Source organism: Colossoma macropomum, unplaced genomic scaffold (assembly GCF_904425465.1).
Source record: "Colossoma macropomum unplaced genomic scaffold, Colossoma_macropomum, whole genome shotgun sequence".
NCBI lineage: Eukaryota > Metazoa > Chordata > Actinopteri > Characiformes > Serrasalmidae > Colossoma > Colossoma macropomum.
Genome location: NW_023494793.1, coordinates 45,217,326 through 45,233,906, shown reverse-complemented (window position 1 = coordinate 45,233,906; position 16,581 = coordinate 45,217,326). Strand labels below are relative to the sequence as shown.

General features: G+C 41.2%; 1 protein-coding gene across 3 annotated transcripts in view; it reads right to left on the bottom strand.

Annotated features, from left to right (window-relative positions):
* Positions 1-16,581, bottom strand: part of itgb4 (integrin, beta 4) — a 66,393-nt gene that overhangs the window by 9,978 nt on the left and 39,834 nt on the right. For all 3 annotated transcript variants that reach the window (XM_036579669.1, XM_036579667.1, XM_036579670.1), the window contains exons 19-35: positions 14,820-14,868; positions 14,237-14,431; positions 13,988-14,091; positions 13,835-13,893; positions 12,374-12,397; positions 12,109-12,257; positions 11,372-11,551; positions 10,122-10,270; positions 9,376-9,580; positions 8,601-8,918; positions 7,153-7,298; positions 6,806-6,986; positions 4,891-5,028; positions 4,306-4,488; positions 3,996-4,130; positions 1,870-2,034; positions 184-348 (exon numbers count right to left, since the gene is read on the bottom strand). In XM_036579669.1, the coding sequence (XP_036435562.1) occupies positions 184-348; positions 1,870-2,034; positions 3,996-4,130; positions 4,306-4,488; positions 4,891-5,028; positions 6,806-6,986; positions 7,153-7,298; positions 8,601-8,918; positions 9,376-9,580; positions 10,122-10,270; positions 11,372-11,551; positions 12,109-12,257; positions 12,374-12,397; positions 13,835-13,893; positions 13,988-14,091; positions 14,237-14,431; positions 14,820-14,868 (2,545 nt within the window). The remainder of the gene's footprint in view (positions 1-183; positions 349-1,869; positions 2,035-3,995; positions 4,131-4,305; positions 4,489-4,890; positions 5,029-6,805; positions 6,987-7,152; positions 7,299-8,600; positions 8,919-9,375; positions 9,581-10,121; positions 10,271-11,371; positions 11,552-12,108; positions 12,258-12,373; positions 12,398-13,834; positions 13,894-13,987; positions 14,092-14,236; positions 14,432-14,819; positions 14,869-16,581) is intronic.

The window sequence follows — 16,581 nt, the reverse complement described above, 5'->3', positions numbered from 1 at the left end:
AGAGACGCAGCAGAATGGTGGGAACGTTAGAATGAGAATGAGGGCAGACAATGAGAACTTGAGCGATAGTTAGCCAAAGGTTCCTGCAAAAAGCTGTTATACCTGCCAGCCATTACTTCAAACAGATAACGATGCCTTTGAGCTCAAGCAGGGACACAGACGCCTCTGTAAGCTGTGACTTACTTAGGAAGTCAGAAAATCCGCCAGTCAAATCGCCCATCACGATGGAGTCCCTGATGCCGTCGTTGTCGAAGTAGGTCCTGTTCTCGGAGCGTTTCCTCAAGATCACGTCCTCCGTGTGGAGTCCGCCACTCATCTGGATGTCATGCCTTCGCGGCAGAGATCCACCTGGAAAGCAAGCGTAATAATCGATCAATCAATTGTTTACTAGCCAATTAACCCCTAAATGCAAAGGGCGAGACTCAAATTGGACTCGCACCTCAGAGACTAGAGGCTCAAATTGGACCGGCACCTCACAAACTCTAGACTCACACTTCAGAGACCCCGAGACTTCTCTGAGAGTCTTTCAGACTCAACCTGACTCAGATTTGCACCTCAGAAACTTGAGACTTGACTTGGACTCACAATGCCGAGGTTCGAGACCTGAATTGGACTGGCACCTCAGAGACTCTAGATTCACACCTTAGAGAACCAAAACATCTCTGAGAGTCTCAGAGATTCAAGACTTGCTTTGTACTCACACCTCAGAGACCTGAGACTCCTCTGAGAGTCTTTGAGACACAACCTGACTCAGATTCACACCTCAGAAATTTGAGACTTAGACTTGACTTGGACACACCTCCAAGACTCAAGACCTGAATCAGACTGGCACCTCAGAGACTCTAGATTTGCCCCTCAGAGAACCAAGACTTCTCTGAGAGTCTTAGAGATTCAAGACTCGCTTTGAACTCACACTTCAGAGACTCTAGACTTAATTTGGACTTGCACCTCAAAGATTTGAGACTGACCTCAGACTCGCACCTCTGAAATCCAAGATTCAAATCAGACTGGCGCCTCATAGACTTGAGACTGACATCAGACTCACACCTTTGAAATTGAAGAATCAAACTGTACTCCCATTTCAAAAATTTGAGGCTCGACTCAGGCTCGAACCTCGCTTAAACCTCAGAGACTCAAGACTTGAACTGGGCTGGCACCACAGACACTCGAGACTCGAATCAGATTTGCACCTCAGAGACCCGAGACTAAACCCACACCTTTGAGATTCGAGACTTCACTCAGACTTGCACCTCAAAGACTCAAGGCTCAAATCAGACTGGCACCTCAGAGACCCGAGACTTCTCTGAGAGGTTCAACTAGAACTCGCACCTACATAATCTCAAGACTCAATTTGGACTCACATTTTAGAGACCTGAGACTTGATTTGGACTCACACCTCTGATACCCAAGACTCAAATCAAAATCCCACCTCAGAAATTCGAGACTCAAACCTTAAAACTCAAGACCTGACTCAGATTTGCACCTTTAAGACTCAATTCAGACTCATCTCAGACAGTCGACTCAGACTCCCCGGAGTTTCAAGGCTGGATTCGACTCAGATTAGAGACTTGACTCAGATTTGCATAAAGTCATCGCTTCAATTATGTTTATCATCCAATCCAAAGTGTTTCTGTTAGGACATTCAGACTCAGTTCGAATGGATTATTCTAGGTCCACTCACCCTGGAGAACCTTCTCCTGCAACTTTTAAGATCTGACTCTAATCTAAAACCCTCTGACCAGCTAATCAAGATCATCAGTAGAGTGTCTATAATAGATTTCTGTATTCCTTAGTTTTGGTTCTAGCTAAACTATGCAGAGTGATTGCTCTGCAGGTCTGGAATCTTCAAGCAAAGATCTGAGTACTTACCTTTTCCAGATATGTAAGTTGTTGTGGTCTCCATTGTTTGGTTGCCAACTCCTGGACGGGGTGAGAGGCTGTAGCTGGTGGAGGAGGTGCTGATGTTCCGTGTCAGAGACCCACTTCCTCCTGGGAACAAGAACTTCTGATCCCATTTTCCGTTGATCAACTGTTCTGTAGATGCAAAAACAAGGAATAAAACAACTAGTGTTAACCGTATGCTAAGTGGACGAATACCTTAACACCCTTAGAGCTCCAGAATAGGGATGTGGCTGCAAAACAGCTGAGGCTGACCATCCTCTCGGTCTTCAGCTCCAAGACCGAAGCTCTCCAATGGCAGCTGTAGCGCAGCAGTGGCTGTGTGGCTAGCAATAGTATTAGCAGTTTCTCTCTGCAAACTAGAGGTCGTAACCCACCACAGTCAATTGCATTCTGTTGGTCACCAGCGACGGGTCGCAGAAGGTACAGTAGTCCAGATGACACCAACCCAAAGCATGGTAGCAGGTTGCCTGACAGCAGTTTGAAACAAGCTAGCTATCCACAACAGAGATGGATAGCTAGTTGTGCATGCTAGCAGAGCGGCGTTAAGGAAGGCTGGTAGGCTGGCATGCGCTCTAGCAGGGGGACATTGTTTGGGTCTTCACCTTGCTGAAGGGTCTGGATGTGGCCACCATGCAGATGGCCACCTGGATGAGGGGTCTGTAAATGGCTAGCTGGCGGCGGGTCATCGCTGCCTTCAGTGCTGGAGCTCAGGCGGTGTGGAATGACGTCCGCAGGCAGTTTCCAGGACACCGTACGGAGATCCAGGTCCGAACCCACTAGCTTAACATGCTTCCAGCGCTTGCCTTTGGAGTCCATGTGGGGGGAAGCAAGCAAAGCATGGAGGACGAGTAGGCAAGCCATGGTTAGTGACTATAATTAGGCAAAGCGATGGAGGGAAGGAAGGAGAAGAAACCCTTCTTAAGCACCTTGATGCCAAAGACTGAAATAGCTGCAGAGGTTGAGCTTATATGGAGTCTAACATTAACTTTAACAGTTTCACAATGGAAAGGAAGGAGACACGTCAACAAATCCACCATGACTTTGCACTGGGAATACAATTTCAATATAGCAGTAAGCGAAAAAAGGAAGAAAACAGTCAGGTAATTGCGACTGAGGCCTCTGTGCATGAAAGCTTGTGATTGAGGAAAGCAATGCTTTTTATATATTGCTTGGGCATGACCGATATATCAGTTGGCCAATAACATCAGCTGATATTGACGATGCATGGTACTATCGATATAGGTGAACACTGAAATTAAAACCTAAAAATAAAAGAATTGTAAAATAAGGCCGATATTATTGTTTATTGGAATTTATAGCCCTGTTACAGTCAGTATTGGCCACAAAATTTTCATATCGGTCAGATCCTCATCTGAACAGCTAGTTATCACCCTTTAGGCATGAACACAAGATCAATCAGAATCCTGGCCACCAAAGCTAGCGAGCGTCTGAACATTGTCCATTCAAAAGTATTTAAACAGCTTATGCAGACTGATAGAAACAAACTGTCTTATCAATATTTGTACCAAAAACAATCAATTAAATGTGTTTTGAGAGTTAAAGGGCTAGCCGAGCTGAAATGCTAACAGTGAATAAAAACTAGCATCGCATGAAAGCATGAAGTTAATAAACAATATGTTTTTATCTACTTTATGTGCAAATTGCGAGCGATAAAATGAAAATGCGTTTTGAAAAAATTGGGATTTTTAGCTCATTTCCATTAAACTGACATTAAGTGATGAAAATGCTTTAAATAATGATGTTGTTTCCTATAAAAAACTGTTTTCACACAAGTTTCGATTGTTTCCATCCCTGATTTCATGTAACTTGTGGCCTGACATTCCCATAACCTTCTGCTCAGGACATTCCGTTCATTTTAATTTAGATTTTAATTTATTTTTCCCATCAGAACCAGATTTTTAAAACAAACCTTTTGAAGCTTTAAAACGTTTTTCATAAAAAGTCCCTTGGATGGAAACAGTTACTGATCCGATTGGTCACATTAGCATTTGCGGCTAAGCTATCCCTTTGAAGTGCTATTGTGAAACGTATACAGACGTATGAATTGTCTGAGTGGCAGGTTCTGTACGTACCTTCGGTTAAGTCAGACACGCTGGGTCTGCCGCTGGCGGTGGGCGAGCGCAGGACTTCGTTACTGTACATCAGATAGCTGTCGTACTCCTCGCCCGCTTCCGCATCCACGATCGGAATATCAGGGATGATGGGAACTGCAGGAGAGCGAGAACAGACAACAGACCAATCAGAACCCCGGCAAGCAACCAAAAGACAGTGAGTGTTTGATGGAACATCATCCAGGACGTTATGTAAACCATGATTGGAGAATACTAGGGGTGCACAATCGGAACTCAGAATAAAACATTATAAAAGTCCTAACAGACTTACTGGACATGGGCCTGTGCGGCTGGGTTGCCAGATTGATGGTGGCGTCTCTGTACGGTCCCCAGCCCACCTTGTTGCTGGCGCGCACTTTGTAGCAGTACGTCTGCGACGGCTGCAGGTTCTCAATCAGCAGCATGCGCTTCTTCGGGTTGTCAATCTTAACCTTCTTAGAGGGTCCAATGGGTTCTAGACACGAGGAAAGAGAACTTGAGGACATTGTTGTTGTGCGACTAAAAGGAGAGTCCCGGAATCTGAGAGCTACACAACTGTTGAAGAGTGTGACATATGAATTCAAATTTATTTAAAAAACAGCAGTGTTACAAACTAAACATCAAACGTTATTTCATGTTTTATTCTACATTTTATTTTTAGTAGGGAAAGACAAAAAGTTATTAAATGATAAATACGGCAAATATTTTTTAGAAATTTATTGTCAAATTTTCTGAACTATTAAAAAAAGATGTCTTGAAATTTTTTAGGACTTCATTCTGGATCATAATTTTTATTTATTTTTTGTTTTTCAGTTGCAGTGATATGTTAATGTGTGCAATATGTTGTTAGGACAGGATTACGGTTAGATTCACTCACTGCTGTCCTCGTTGATGGGCGTGTAGACGACCTCATACTCTGTGATCACCCCGTTGGGTTCTGCTGGCTCCGCCCAGCTCAGCTGTGTGACAGTCGGGCCGATGACGTTGAAGGCCAGGCGTCCTGGTTCACTGGGCACTGCAGATAAAACAGATATTAACAACAAAAGTGCCAAAGAAAATCCATATTTTAGTTATTCCAGCCCTGATTCATCAAAATAATTAAACATATTGGAAAAATGGGACACGCCCTGAAAAACCTCACTGGCAGACAATGTGTATATATATATATATATATATATATGTATATATATAATTAGATTTTAAATAATTAGTCTAAAACATTAGAAACATTGTGAAAAAAAATATTGGAAAATGTTGTTAAAAACAAAAAAATCCCTTAAAAATCAAGTAAATCATCCAGGTGTATTATTAATTAGTCAATCAGGCTTGTTTGTTAATCCAAAAAAAGTTTGTCATTTTCATTCCAAGTATTTATGTTTGTCATGATATATCTACAGTGTTCTCTAGTTATATACAGTTACATACAGTATGTGAAAGTTTTGGCACCCCTGGTTGAATGCCACATTTTCCCGTACTTCTAATACGGGATTGCCGTTTGTTTGGTGACTTTGGTATGATGGCGCTTTTTGTAAAGTCTCAGAGTTTATGTTACTCAATAGGCCTTAAACCAAGTCAGTTGTAGACAATTCAGGAGCATAATTAATTCTCTGACCCTTCACACCTCTCAGCACAGAGATATCTGAACACTGTAATTACCACAGTCTATAATGCAGTTAACCCTCTGGGGCCCACAAACTCAGCCATGCATCAAATCCTCTGTCTCTATATCTGTGTCTGTATCTTTGTGATGATCCAGCTCTGAAATCCAGTTCAAACACTTCCTGAATCTGTAGAGTCGCCCTTTCCATTCCATCTTATCACAAGATCATACGAGACTCACATCCGGAGTTATGAGCCTATGAAGAGGGGCTGAGATACACGTCATCTGCCTCTCACCGTGTGGTACTGGGTGGATTGGTGTGTCCGTCTACATTCTGTGTGAAACTGACCAACGGACACTCAGGAAATCACTAAGGACTGACCATCACGCCGGAAACCCTTCATTCTTCATTCAGTCCACATCGGAGACTCATGTGAAACGGCGTGCAGAGAGTTTACAGCTGCTGAAGCTGCTGCAGCGGTTTTGGAAAGTAGTGATGAAGATAACGGAGCATTTAGATATGAAACATATGAGGATCATGATATATGAAGAGCCTTTAAAGGAGAGTTTAAGAAGAGATGAACAGATCGAGAAAAAGCTTAGAACTGTTAAAGTCAAGACAAGATCTGGAAGAAATATCTCGAATAGAACTGCTCAAGTATGCAAAGCAAAACCCCCACATTGCTGCCAAGGATGGGATGGGATTTTACTGGGATGGGAACAGTGATGCACTTGCCCAGTGTGTAGTGTTGTTGCCTGATTTGCAAGCAAAATTATGAATATTTCTGAGATGAAACTGTTCTAATTCAAGAATGGAAAAACTGTCAGCTGTCTACAGAAAATTCTTGGAGCTGAAAAAGTTCTTACAAAGTACTGTTTGAAACGGTGCCGAAACTTAGGCACACTTTTTTTTCGATAAAAATAATACCCATACATTAAATATTTGCAGAAATACGTGTTCCATGCAGAAGTGGCGGTAACTTCTTTTCACTTAAAACAACAGAATGTGTAATTTGACCAGCTTACCGAAACTTTTAACGTTGATGTTTACTTTAATGCCACCATTTCAATGCGCAGGTGGTTTTTGTGAATTAATTTTACCCATACAGATGTACAGGTTACTTTTTTCACATGACGCTGACTACAGAAAATAAGTTCAGAGGTCAGTTCTTTAAATGACTGATTAACTCACCGTCCTCCAGAGTCTGGCACTGCACTATGTCGCTGTAGTCCCCGTCTCCCTGCGCGTTGTAGGCACATACGCGCATCTCGTAGTCGCAGTACGGGTAGAGGTTGGTCAGCTCTGCCTGAGGGTTCTTCACATCCACCACCTGAGCATCAGCTTCTGGGTCTCCATAGATCCAGTACTTCACCTAAACATGGAGCAACACATTCGGAAACATTCGGAAATTTCTTCCTAATGTAAAGTAGCCACTTAACTCCTGTAGATGGCAGTAGCAACAAATAGCCGGTAAGTCTTGTAATGCTGTCACAATCGTCATGGCGATACATTTTAGTTTGTGCTTTAATGCATCTCACCTTGTAGCCTTTGGCGCCCGTCTGGGGTTTCCAGTTGAGGCGGATGTTTTTGGGGCCCACGGGCGAAGCCTCAATGTTGGTGGGGGGGTGAAGGCGGCCGCTGGGTGAAGACAATAATGGGGCTCCTACAAACTGCATTGTATCTCCTGTTGTAGCAAATCAAAACAGAAAATAAGACTTAAGTTAGCTGAACATCTGAAGTACAGACCGATGTTTTTCATATTTAAATGCCTTATTACTATAAAAACTAGGAAAAATAATAATTAATACCAAACCTGTCGCTGATCCTAAAGCTGAGTTCAGGTGTTTGCGTTGAAAAACAAAAACAAAAAGTTGTTCTTTATAAGACGATGGCTAATGTTGCTAACGTTAGCATGGTGACAGCGTTACCGGTGTAAAGGGGTGATTATCAGAGCTGGGGTTCTCAACCTTTTCCACCCCAAGGCCCACCTGTTCATAACTGTATAGCATAGCGGCCCATAAAAAAACTAAAATCAAAATTTTTTTTAAATAGCTTTTTTTTCTTAATTGCTCACACTGGAAACCTGTGAATTGGCGCCTAAAAAGATCAGATTGTCGATTTTACTTCAATCACAGAAGCCGAAATTTGTAGTTATGTTAAAAAACCATATGTTTTGCAGAGATGTTAAAAAAGAATCGTCCTTCTATCGCAAACGTGAACGCAGCCTAACAAGCTTTTCGGTTCCATTGTGATGGAACAACTAAACACACTGAAATTAGCCAGAAACCAACAGAATATAATTCAGCAAGCAAGACGGGCTGTTGGATTAGATGTTCCGTCGCAGCTGCCAGCAGAAAAGATGGGGATCAGTGACAGGTTCGGAATTCAATGTAGTCCTGTGGTCACTCTCTCTGTTTCAGAATCTCATAGCAGTTGTGAGATAATACAATGTGTCCATTTTTTATTTTTGTAAAAAGTAGAAATTTAGCAGGATTTCTGCAGCAGAAAGCGCGTCATTACTGAGTAACCAGTGCTCAGCGATACGGTTACTGAGGAAAAACATGCTTTTATCACAAATATCAATATGGGTAGAACGACTCTCAGCCAATCAGCTTGTGCCATCTAAGTTAACTGCTGTTCCACTTGAGTGTAAATAAGTTACACATCCTCTTCAGAGAAATGTTCACTTATTTTCACTTAGAAAATCAACAAAACATGTAATTTGACCAAACTTTTGTACATAACTGTACAGTTGAATAATATCTGGCTGAAATGTGTCTCAGTCCTCCTCCTGTACAGGTTTGACTGACCAGGTCTGAACCTGTTTTGAAAGGGTGTGTTTACACCTGCATGTTTAATGTGGATTATCTCCATCTGGATCTAATCCTGACACTCAGAACATACGAAACGACGGAGTGTAAAGAGGTTCTTATGTACACCAACATCCAGGCATCCTCAAACATGGTAACTGTGGTGAGCGACTGACCTCTGTCGACGATGTGGACCTGTGTGGTCTTCCTGTCCTTGACGGAGCTGTTGGGGCTGGGGTCAAACAGCTCCAGCTCAAAGGTCTCTGGCTTTACCGGACTTGGGTGCGAATGCGGGTTGATGGCGATGTTCTTCTCCGTCTCTCCGGGGGCGAATTTGAGCTGGCCGTTCTGGTTCAGACGAGAGGAGTTGCGGATGCGCCAGTTCACGGTGGACGGGTTCTCCTGGCCCTGGGTTCGGATCACAGGGATGTTGTAGACCGGATCGGACACGCTGTAGGTCTGTGTGCTGTTCTTAAACATCATCACGCTGGGATCTGTCACAATATAAATCAATATAATATTAAATATGAATCAATATAACATTCTTAAATATGACTGCATGCTTTTATCAGTAACTCTGCTGTAGATGCTCAGCTTATCTAAACATCTACTGAATGAAACTTTCGCCAGATAGTTTGATGATGATTTGAGGCTCTAAGAAAAAGAACGACAGCAGTAGTTCAATATGTTTTAGCTGTAGAGAATCACGCTGCAGTTTTGTAGACATGACTTCTGATCTGTTTATCTGTCTGTCTGTCTGTCTATCAGACTTCAAAGCATTCCAGATGAGAGAAAAGTACAAAGAGAAACTTGTTTATACTGTAATTTGTGCTGTATTGTTTACTGTCTGGCTGTTTTAGCTGGTAGATAAGTAATTTGTATTGATCTGAACTCTAATCTGCCGTCAGACTGATCATAGTGGGAGTCAGTGGGGTGATAAGTGCTGTTCACCTGGTTTGTCGGTGATGTTGATGGTGGTCCGGGGGTACCGGCCCAGTTTGGCCCCCTGCCGCGGGTTGCTCAGGTCCATCACAAACTGTTTGGGCTGTTTGTCCAGCAGGGTGTCCGTCTCACTGGGCTGCAGCAGCTTCACCTGAACCATCTTCTGCGTCTCTCCAGGCGCGTAGGTCATGTCTCCGTCTACTGACACATAGTCCTGCAGAGAGAGATGCAGCTTTGGGTTCAGAGGCGGGAGGGACAGTGACACTGTAACCACGGAAACGGGTGTAACATAACCATGGAAATATGTAGCGTAACCATGGAAATGGGTGTAACATAACAATGGAAACGTGCAGTGTAACCATGGAAACGGGTGTAGCATAACAATGGAAATATGCAGCGTAACCATGGAAATGGGTGTAACATAACAATGGGAATGTGTGTAGTGTAAACATGGAAACGGGTGTAGCATAGCAATGGAAACGTGCAGTGTAACCATGGAAACGGGTGTAGCATAGCAATGGAAACGTGTAGTGTAACCATGGAAACGGGTGTAGCATAACAATGGAAATATGTAGCGTAACCACGGAAACGGGTGTAACATAACCATGAAAATGTGTGTAGTGTAACCATGGAAACGGGTGTAGCATAACAATGGAAACGTGTAGTGTAACCATGGAAACGGGTGTATCTAACCTTCTGAACAATATTGTTTATCAGTTGACCAAAGCATAACGATCCTTGACCTTTGACCTTACCTTCCTGTCCTTGGCAGTGAGGTCACGGGAGCTGTAGGTGACCTGTGTGCGGCCGTCCTCAACAATTTCACGGTTAATAGGGATGTTAGCCACACCGTCTTGGCGAGAGTAGGTGTACGAGGGCTGGAGGAAGGTGAAGATGCTCTTAGCTGCACACACACACGCACACACACACACACACACACGCACACACACACACACACGCACACACACACACACACGCACACACACACACACATACACACACACACATACACACGCACACACGCACACACACACACACACACGCACACACGCACACACATACACACACACACACACATACACACACACACACACACACAGACACACACACACACACACACACACGCACACACACACACACATACACACACACACATACACACGCACACACGCACACACACACACACACACGCACACACGCACACACATACACACACACACACACATACACACACACACACACACACAGACACACACACACACACACACACACACGCACACACACACACACATACACACACACGCACACACACATAGTAAACAATTAACAACAAATTCCATGAAACATCTTCATCAGTCAGTCAAACCTTTTCACATCCTCCAAATTTACTACGATGATGAAAAATGCCACACGACTTCTGATTGGATGAACATCAGTGCTCTTTTGGATTACATGTCATTTTTATATTTTCATTCACAGTTAAGTTAGTTTTTCAGTATTCCTGTTGAAGTCAGGGCTCCCTGTGAACAAAACACTTCATTTACTTTTTAGTCCTTTAGATTAATCCATGCAAACTTTCCACCACCTGATCTGTACTAAACACCCTGTAGGTGCTCTGTATTCATTTCACACACAGGGATACTGTATGTATGTATACTGTACATTTTGTAGCTGTATCTTGTATTTATTTATAATGATTCTGACTTCGTCTCTGACTCTGACTCACTGTCTGACTCTAATGTCTATGATGCTAATTCTGACTCTGATTCTGACTATAATTCTGATTCTGACTCTGACTTTAACTGATTCTGACTCTAAATCTGATTCTGATTCTAATTCTGACTCTGATTCTAATTCTGACTCTGATCTATCACATTCCTTGTACAGGCAAGTGCCAATAAAGTGATTCTGACTCCGTCTCTGATTCTGTCTCTGCAAAGGTCTGACTCTGATTCTACTTCTGACTCTGCTTCTGACTGTGACTCTGATTCTGATTGATTCTCACCGTTTTCTTTGATGACAGTGATGTTGACGAAGCGTTTTCCAATTTTGGCGATTCCGACCGGAACGTCGATGGCCTCCACCAGCAGCTGCTTTTTAGGATCATCCTCGTCTTTGATGAAGAGCGGAACTCGAACGTCCACAGACTCCACGCCCTCCTGCAGCTCCACAGCCCCCGTCGCCTCTGAGACACGGAAACAGAGCGTGATTCCAAAAGAGCTTCAACATTTATCACTGAAACATCGGAAAATCAGATACAGACGCCTTAAAACCCGCCGCTTTACAGAGACTCAAACCTGGTCCCAGTCAAAGGACACAGCTACTCAGAGAGGCTTTTCATTATTATTACTATTTCACACATTTTAATAGGATCAAAACTAAAACAAATGAGACGACTGGAATTTCACAGTGAGCAGAAAAGTGTCAAACAAATCAAACTTCTACTTTAGAGTCTTTAAAGTAGCCCCTTCTTTATGTGTTTATACATAAACAAACAAACAAGCAAATAAATAAAAGCACATTTAAATGCTGGCGCTGTCCTTTCAAAACCTTTCTTTCTCGTTTTCATCATTTCCATCATTTAAATTCCATCAGTGAGAATATTTCACATCTTCTGTAAAGCTACTGTCGCTAAGCTTGGAGTTTGTTGTTATTACGGCGATATAAAACATTCGTTAAATAATTTCATAAATAAACGAATGGATGTATAAATAAAAGCATGAAGGAGGAAGTGATGCGCACCTCTGTCCGTGGCGACGGTGTAGTACCCGGGCACCACTCTCAGGTTGCTTAAGTTTCCGACCTGCACCTGTTTATCGGTCAGGCTCACGATGTCGTTGTAGCTGGACCGCGGAGCCGACAGAACCGTGTCCACTATCGTGTTATTCTGCCTGATGGAGGAGGAGCAGAACGTTAGGATCAGCTGCTACTGTCTGAGAGCAGAATGACACAGTATGAGAGACTGATTAACGATGATCAATGATTAATGATTGATTAGTGACGTTACCTCTTTCCTGCATTCCTCTGAGTCCTAAAGCGAAACAGACACACTCAATCAAACAGACGGCAGACAAACTACAGACGGCAGTGACTGTACTGAGCTGGTGATGTGTTGGTTTGTTGATTGTTTTTAGTTTGTTATAATTTCTTTTATATTGTTTTATGTAGTAAAACGGTCTACTGGCTCATTTTTGTTCACTTTTTTGCATAGTTTGAAAATACGAGCTGTTCTTTTTCACACATGCTCAATTTTCATGATGAATGGACCAATAGAAATGCTTCAAATATATATATATATATATATATATATATATATATATATATATATATATATATATACACCGATCAGGCATAACATTATGACCACCTCCTTGTTTCTACGCTCATTGTCCATTTTATCAGCTCCACTTACTATATAGGTGCACTTTGTAGTTCTACAGTTACAGACTGTAGTCCATCTGTTTCTCTGATACTTTGTTACCCTGTTCTTCAATGGTCAGGACCCCCATGGACCCTCACAGAGCAGGTACTATTTGGGTGGTGGATCATTCTCAGCATTGTCTTTGACTTTACATCTACAAGGTGGACTGACAAGGTAGGAGTGTCTAATAGAGTGGACAGTGAGTGGACACAGTGTTTAAAAACTCCAGCAGCACTGCTGTGTCTGATCCACTCAGACCAGCACAACACACACTAACACACCACCACCACGTCAGTGTTACTGCAGTGCTGAGAATGATCCACCACCCAAATAGTACCTGCTCTGTGAGGGTCCATGGGGGTCCTGACCACTGAAGAACAGGGTAAAAGGGGGCTAACAAAGTATCAGAGAAACAGATGGACTACAGTCTGTAACTGTAGAACTACAAACATGGACAAATATTTTGTTGATTTTCGAAGTAAAAGTACATATATGTCATAATAATAATAATAATAATAATAATAATAATAATAATAATAGTAATAATAATATTGTCATTTCTCTGCATCTTTTTGCACAATATTCTATTTAACATGTTGGGAAAAATAAAAGATGAATTCAAAAAGTGCCAAAACTTTAGCACAGGCCAGATTTTATGGTTTATTTTTATAGGTATAAATATTCTCACATATACATAAAATTATATTATTTCATATAAAATATTTTTAATAAAATAGAACATCACAGGAGAAGGTAAATGTTTCTAAATGTAATGTTAATGTAGACTTTGTTCTGAGTAATTCTGGAGCGTTCATAAAGACATTTTCACACCGCTGAGCTGAAGTGATGTCGAAAAAAACAGACAGTGAAAATATACAGAATTTTAATATTCTTACCTTCTTCTATATAAAATATGTATTTTAAAGTTTGTGTTTCATTTTAATTTATATTTATTTTATTATGTAAATATCAAACTTAAACTCAGATTCTCGCTGCGCTGTTTTACAAAGCGATCTCCTTTTTCAGAGGGATGAGGATGAGCCTCACCTGAACCTGGTCTTCTGCACCATGTGTGCGCCGGGGATGCGCTTGAACACGTCGTTGAGCTGTCGATAAACACACAGCGGTCAGGAAAAGCCACTACAGCACGACTGACCCAGCCCCCCCCAGACTGATGATAGGCTTTAAAGGCCAACTCACATTGTCCTCCACCTCCTGCCTGAGACTCTGAGCGTCCCGAGTCTCCGGGCGAGAGAGCTCGTCCGAAAACTGCCTGTTCAGCCGCAGAGAGAGAGGGAAGTCGACTAGAGAGATAAACAGACAACAAATACAGATATTCATAAACTTCATTAATTATTCAGTATCTATTATAGATTATTCACTATCCACTATGAATTATTCAGTATCTATTTAGGATTCAGCTGGATCCTCCTCTGCTGTCACACTCACTGATTTCTTTGGGGTTGGGCTGGATCTGGTTCTGAGGGTGACTGGGTGGACGGTGGACGTTGTCCCTCACTTTCCAGCGGACCACATCTGTGCTCTTAAGCGGGCCGGTCCGCACCAGAGGAGTGTCCAGATGGTCTGAGGTCAGCAAAGACTGACGTAGCATGTAATGATCTTCCTTAAAGCCGACCATGCGACCTGCAGACGGAACCGGAACGTCAGGAAGACGCCAGACAGAAAACGTGCAAAAAGAACATTTATAATATTCAAATTAGCTCCTTTTTCTATGTAACAGACTTTTGAGAACTTCAGTAATGAAGCTGCTCATTAAGTGCAGATTGGAGCCCAGCTGAGGCAGAAAAAGGGCTGTCTGTTGTGAATGGGTGGGGCTAAACCGCTGTATACTGAATGGGCGGGGCCAAACCGGTGTAGGCTGAATGGGCGGGGCCAAACTGCTGTAGGCTGTACCCCAGACTCTTTTATTTAAAGGGGATTCAGTTTTCTATGATATTGGCCCTTTAAATCTCCAGGTAATTAGTAAAGCCCTTCGTTTAGCTCAGTCAGGTGTGAGTAAAACAGTGATCACCTTTGGCGCAGCACGGGCAGCACAGAGCTAAGAGCTGAGCCAGGCAGGCCTGATGGAGACAAACAAAAACATTACTACACAAAATATATAACACCAAAATAACCTTATATAAGGAGGTAGATTCCAAAGTTTTGGACTGAGCCAAATATGTGGAGTTAATTGTAATGTCAGTGTTGGTTTAATAGTGAAAAAAGTGGCCTCTACAGTCATAATAACCATATAAAACTGATGTATAACCTATAGTATATATTACTATACACACCTATGTACTATATATAATAGTATACACTATATACCTATAGTATATAATAACAAATACCTTTTTAATGATATATAATTATATACCATTTAAGGTCTATTGTACATACTAATATATACCTTTATATTATATATAATAATATATACCTGTAGAATATAAACTTGTATTCCTCACTTCTATAACTTAAGAATACCTCACTCTGCATTGTTTTCTATGTAATTACTGAACAATAATCCTCAGCAATGCAAAAAAGTCAGAGTTTAAATGGCTAAAATAAATGTTAAATAAATAAATTAATAAATTAATCTGACATTTTTTTCTTAACACAATAAAATATTTATACAAATATATAATTTATATAAAATGTGACCCGAATCTCCAGATACGTTACTTAAATACTGTTGCTATCAGGACAAAACCTCGTATCTCAGAGGTTCAGACAGTGACAATATGTAGGTATGCATTACGTCTGTGTTTATATACACTAGAACATGGTTCCTCACGTGGTTCTATATAGACGCATGAACACTCAAAGAACCCTTTGCATGATTAAATGGTTCTCCACATGGTAAAACTGATCTTCAGACTGATGGAGAATGTGTTGTAGATGGTTCTACACAGAAACTTTTTGAAAATGATTCTGTAAAGCACCGTAAAGGGTTCTGCTATTGTTATGATATCAAACCAGAACCATTTTTGGTGCTATATAGAACCATCAACAACACATTCTCCATCAGCCTGAAGATCAATTTTACCATGCAGAGAATCATTTAATCATACAAAGGGTTCTTTGAGTGTTCATTGTTATATACAGAACCACTGTCTGTACTAAAGAACCCTTGAAGAACCATCTTTTTAAGAGTGAATGCATGTATTATATCTGTTTATTTACACAAGTGGGAAAATAGTCAGTTTCCATTTACTCAGTTCTGTTTCCAGTGAAATTCTGATGTGTTTATAGTTAAACGTTGATATTTTTATTTCTCAGTTCCACTTTAATCATTCAAATTTAGCTCCTAATTCTTTTTTTTGGAGTTGAATTTGGTTCTGCTGTGCTGGTTCAGCTCCTGAGCTGCTCTCACTCTGGAGCTTTAATGCTTTATTTTGGACCAGATAAACAAGAACAGAACCTCAAAGAACCTCAACCTAAGGGACCTCAGTTCCTATGCTGACTCTTATGCACTCCATTTTTTTATTTGTATATTTTCTATTATTATTCATATTCTTATTCTTGTTTTAATTATGATTATTTAATTATTATTTTAGTCATTTTAATTAATTTTCAGTTTCCTTTGATCTTATCCTCCTTCTGTTTTATTTATCTTCTTTTGATTTTTTTAACTTTTACATTTTAGCTATGCTTTAATTATTGTTATATAATTTCTACTGTATTTTTATTATTAATGTTTTACCTGAATTGAGTTGTTTTTATTATTAAATTTTATTATTTGATATGTTTTTACACATTATCAGTCTCTTTTTCCTGTATCAACTCTGCAACGT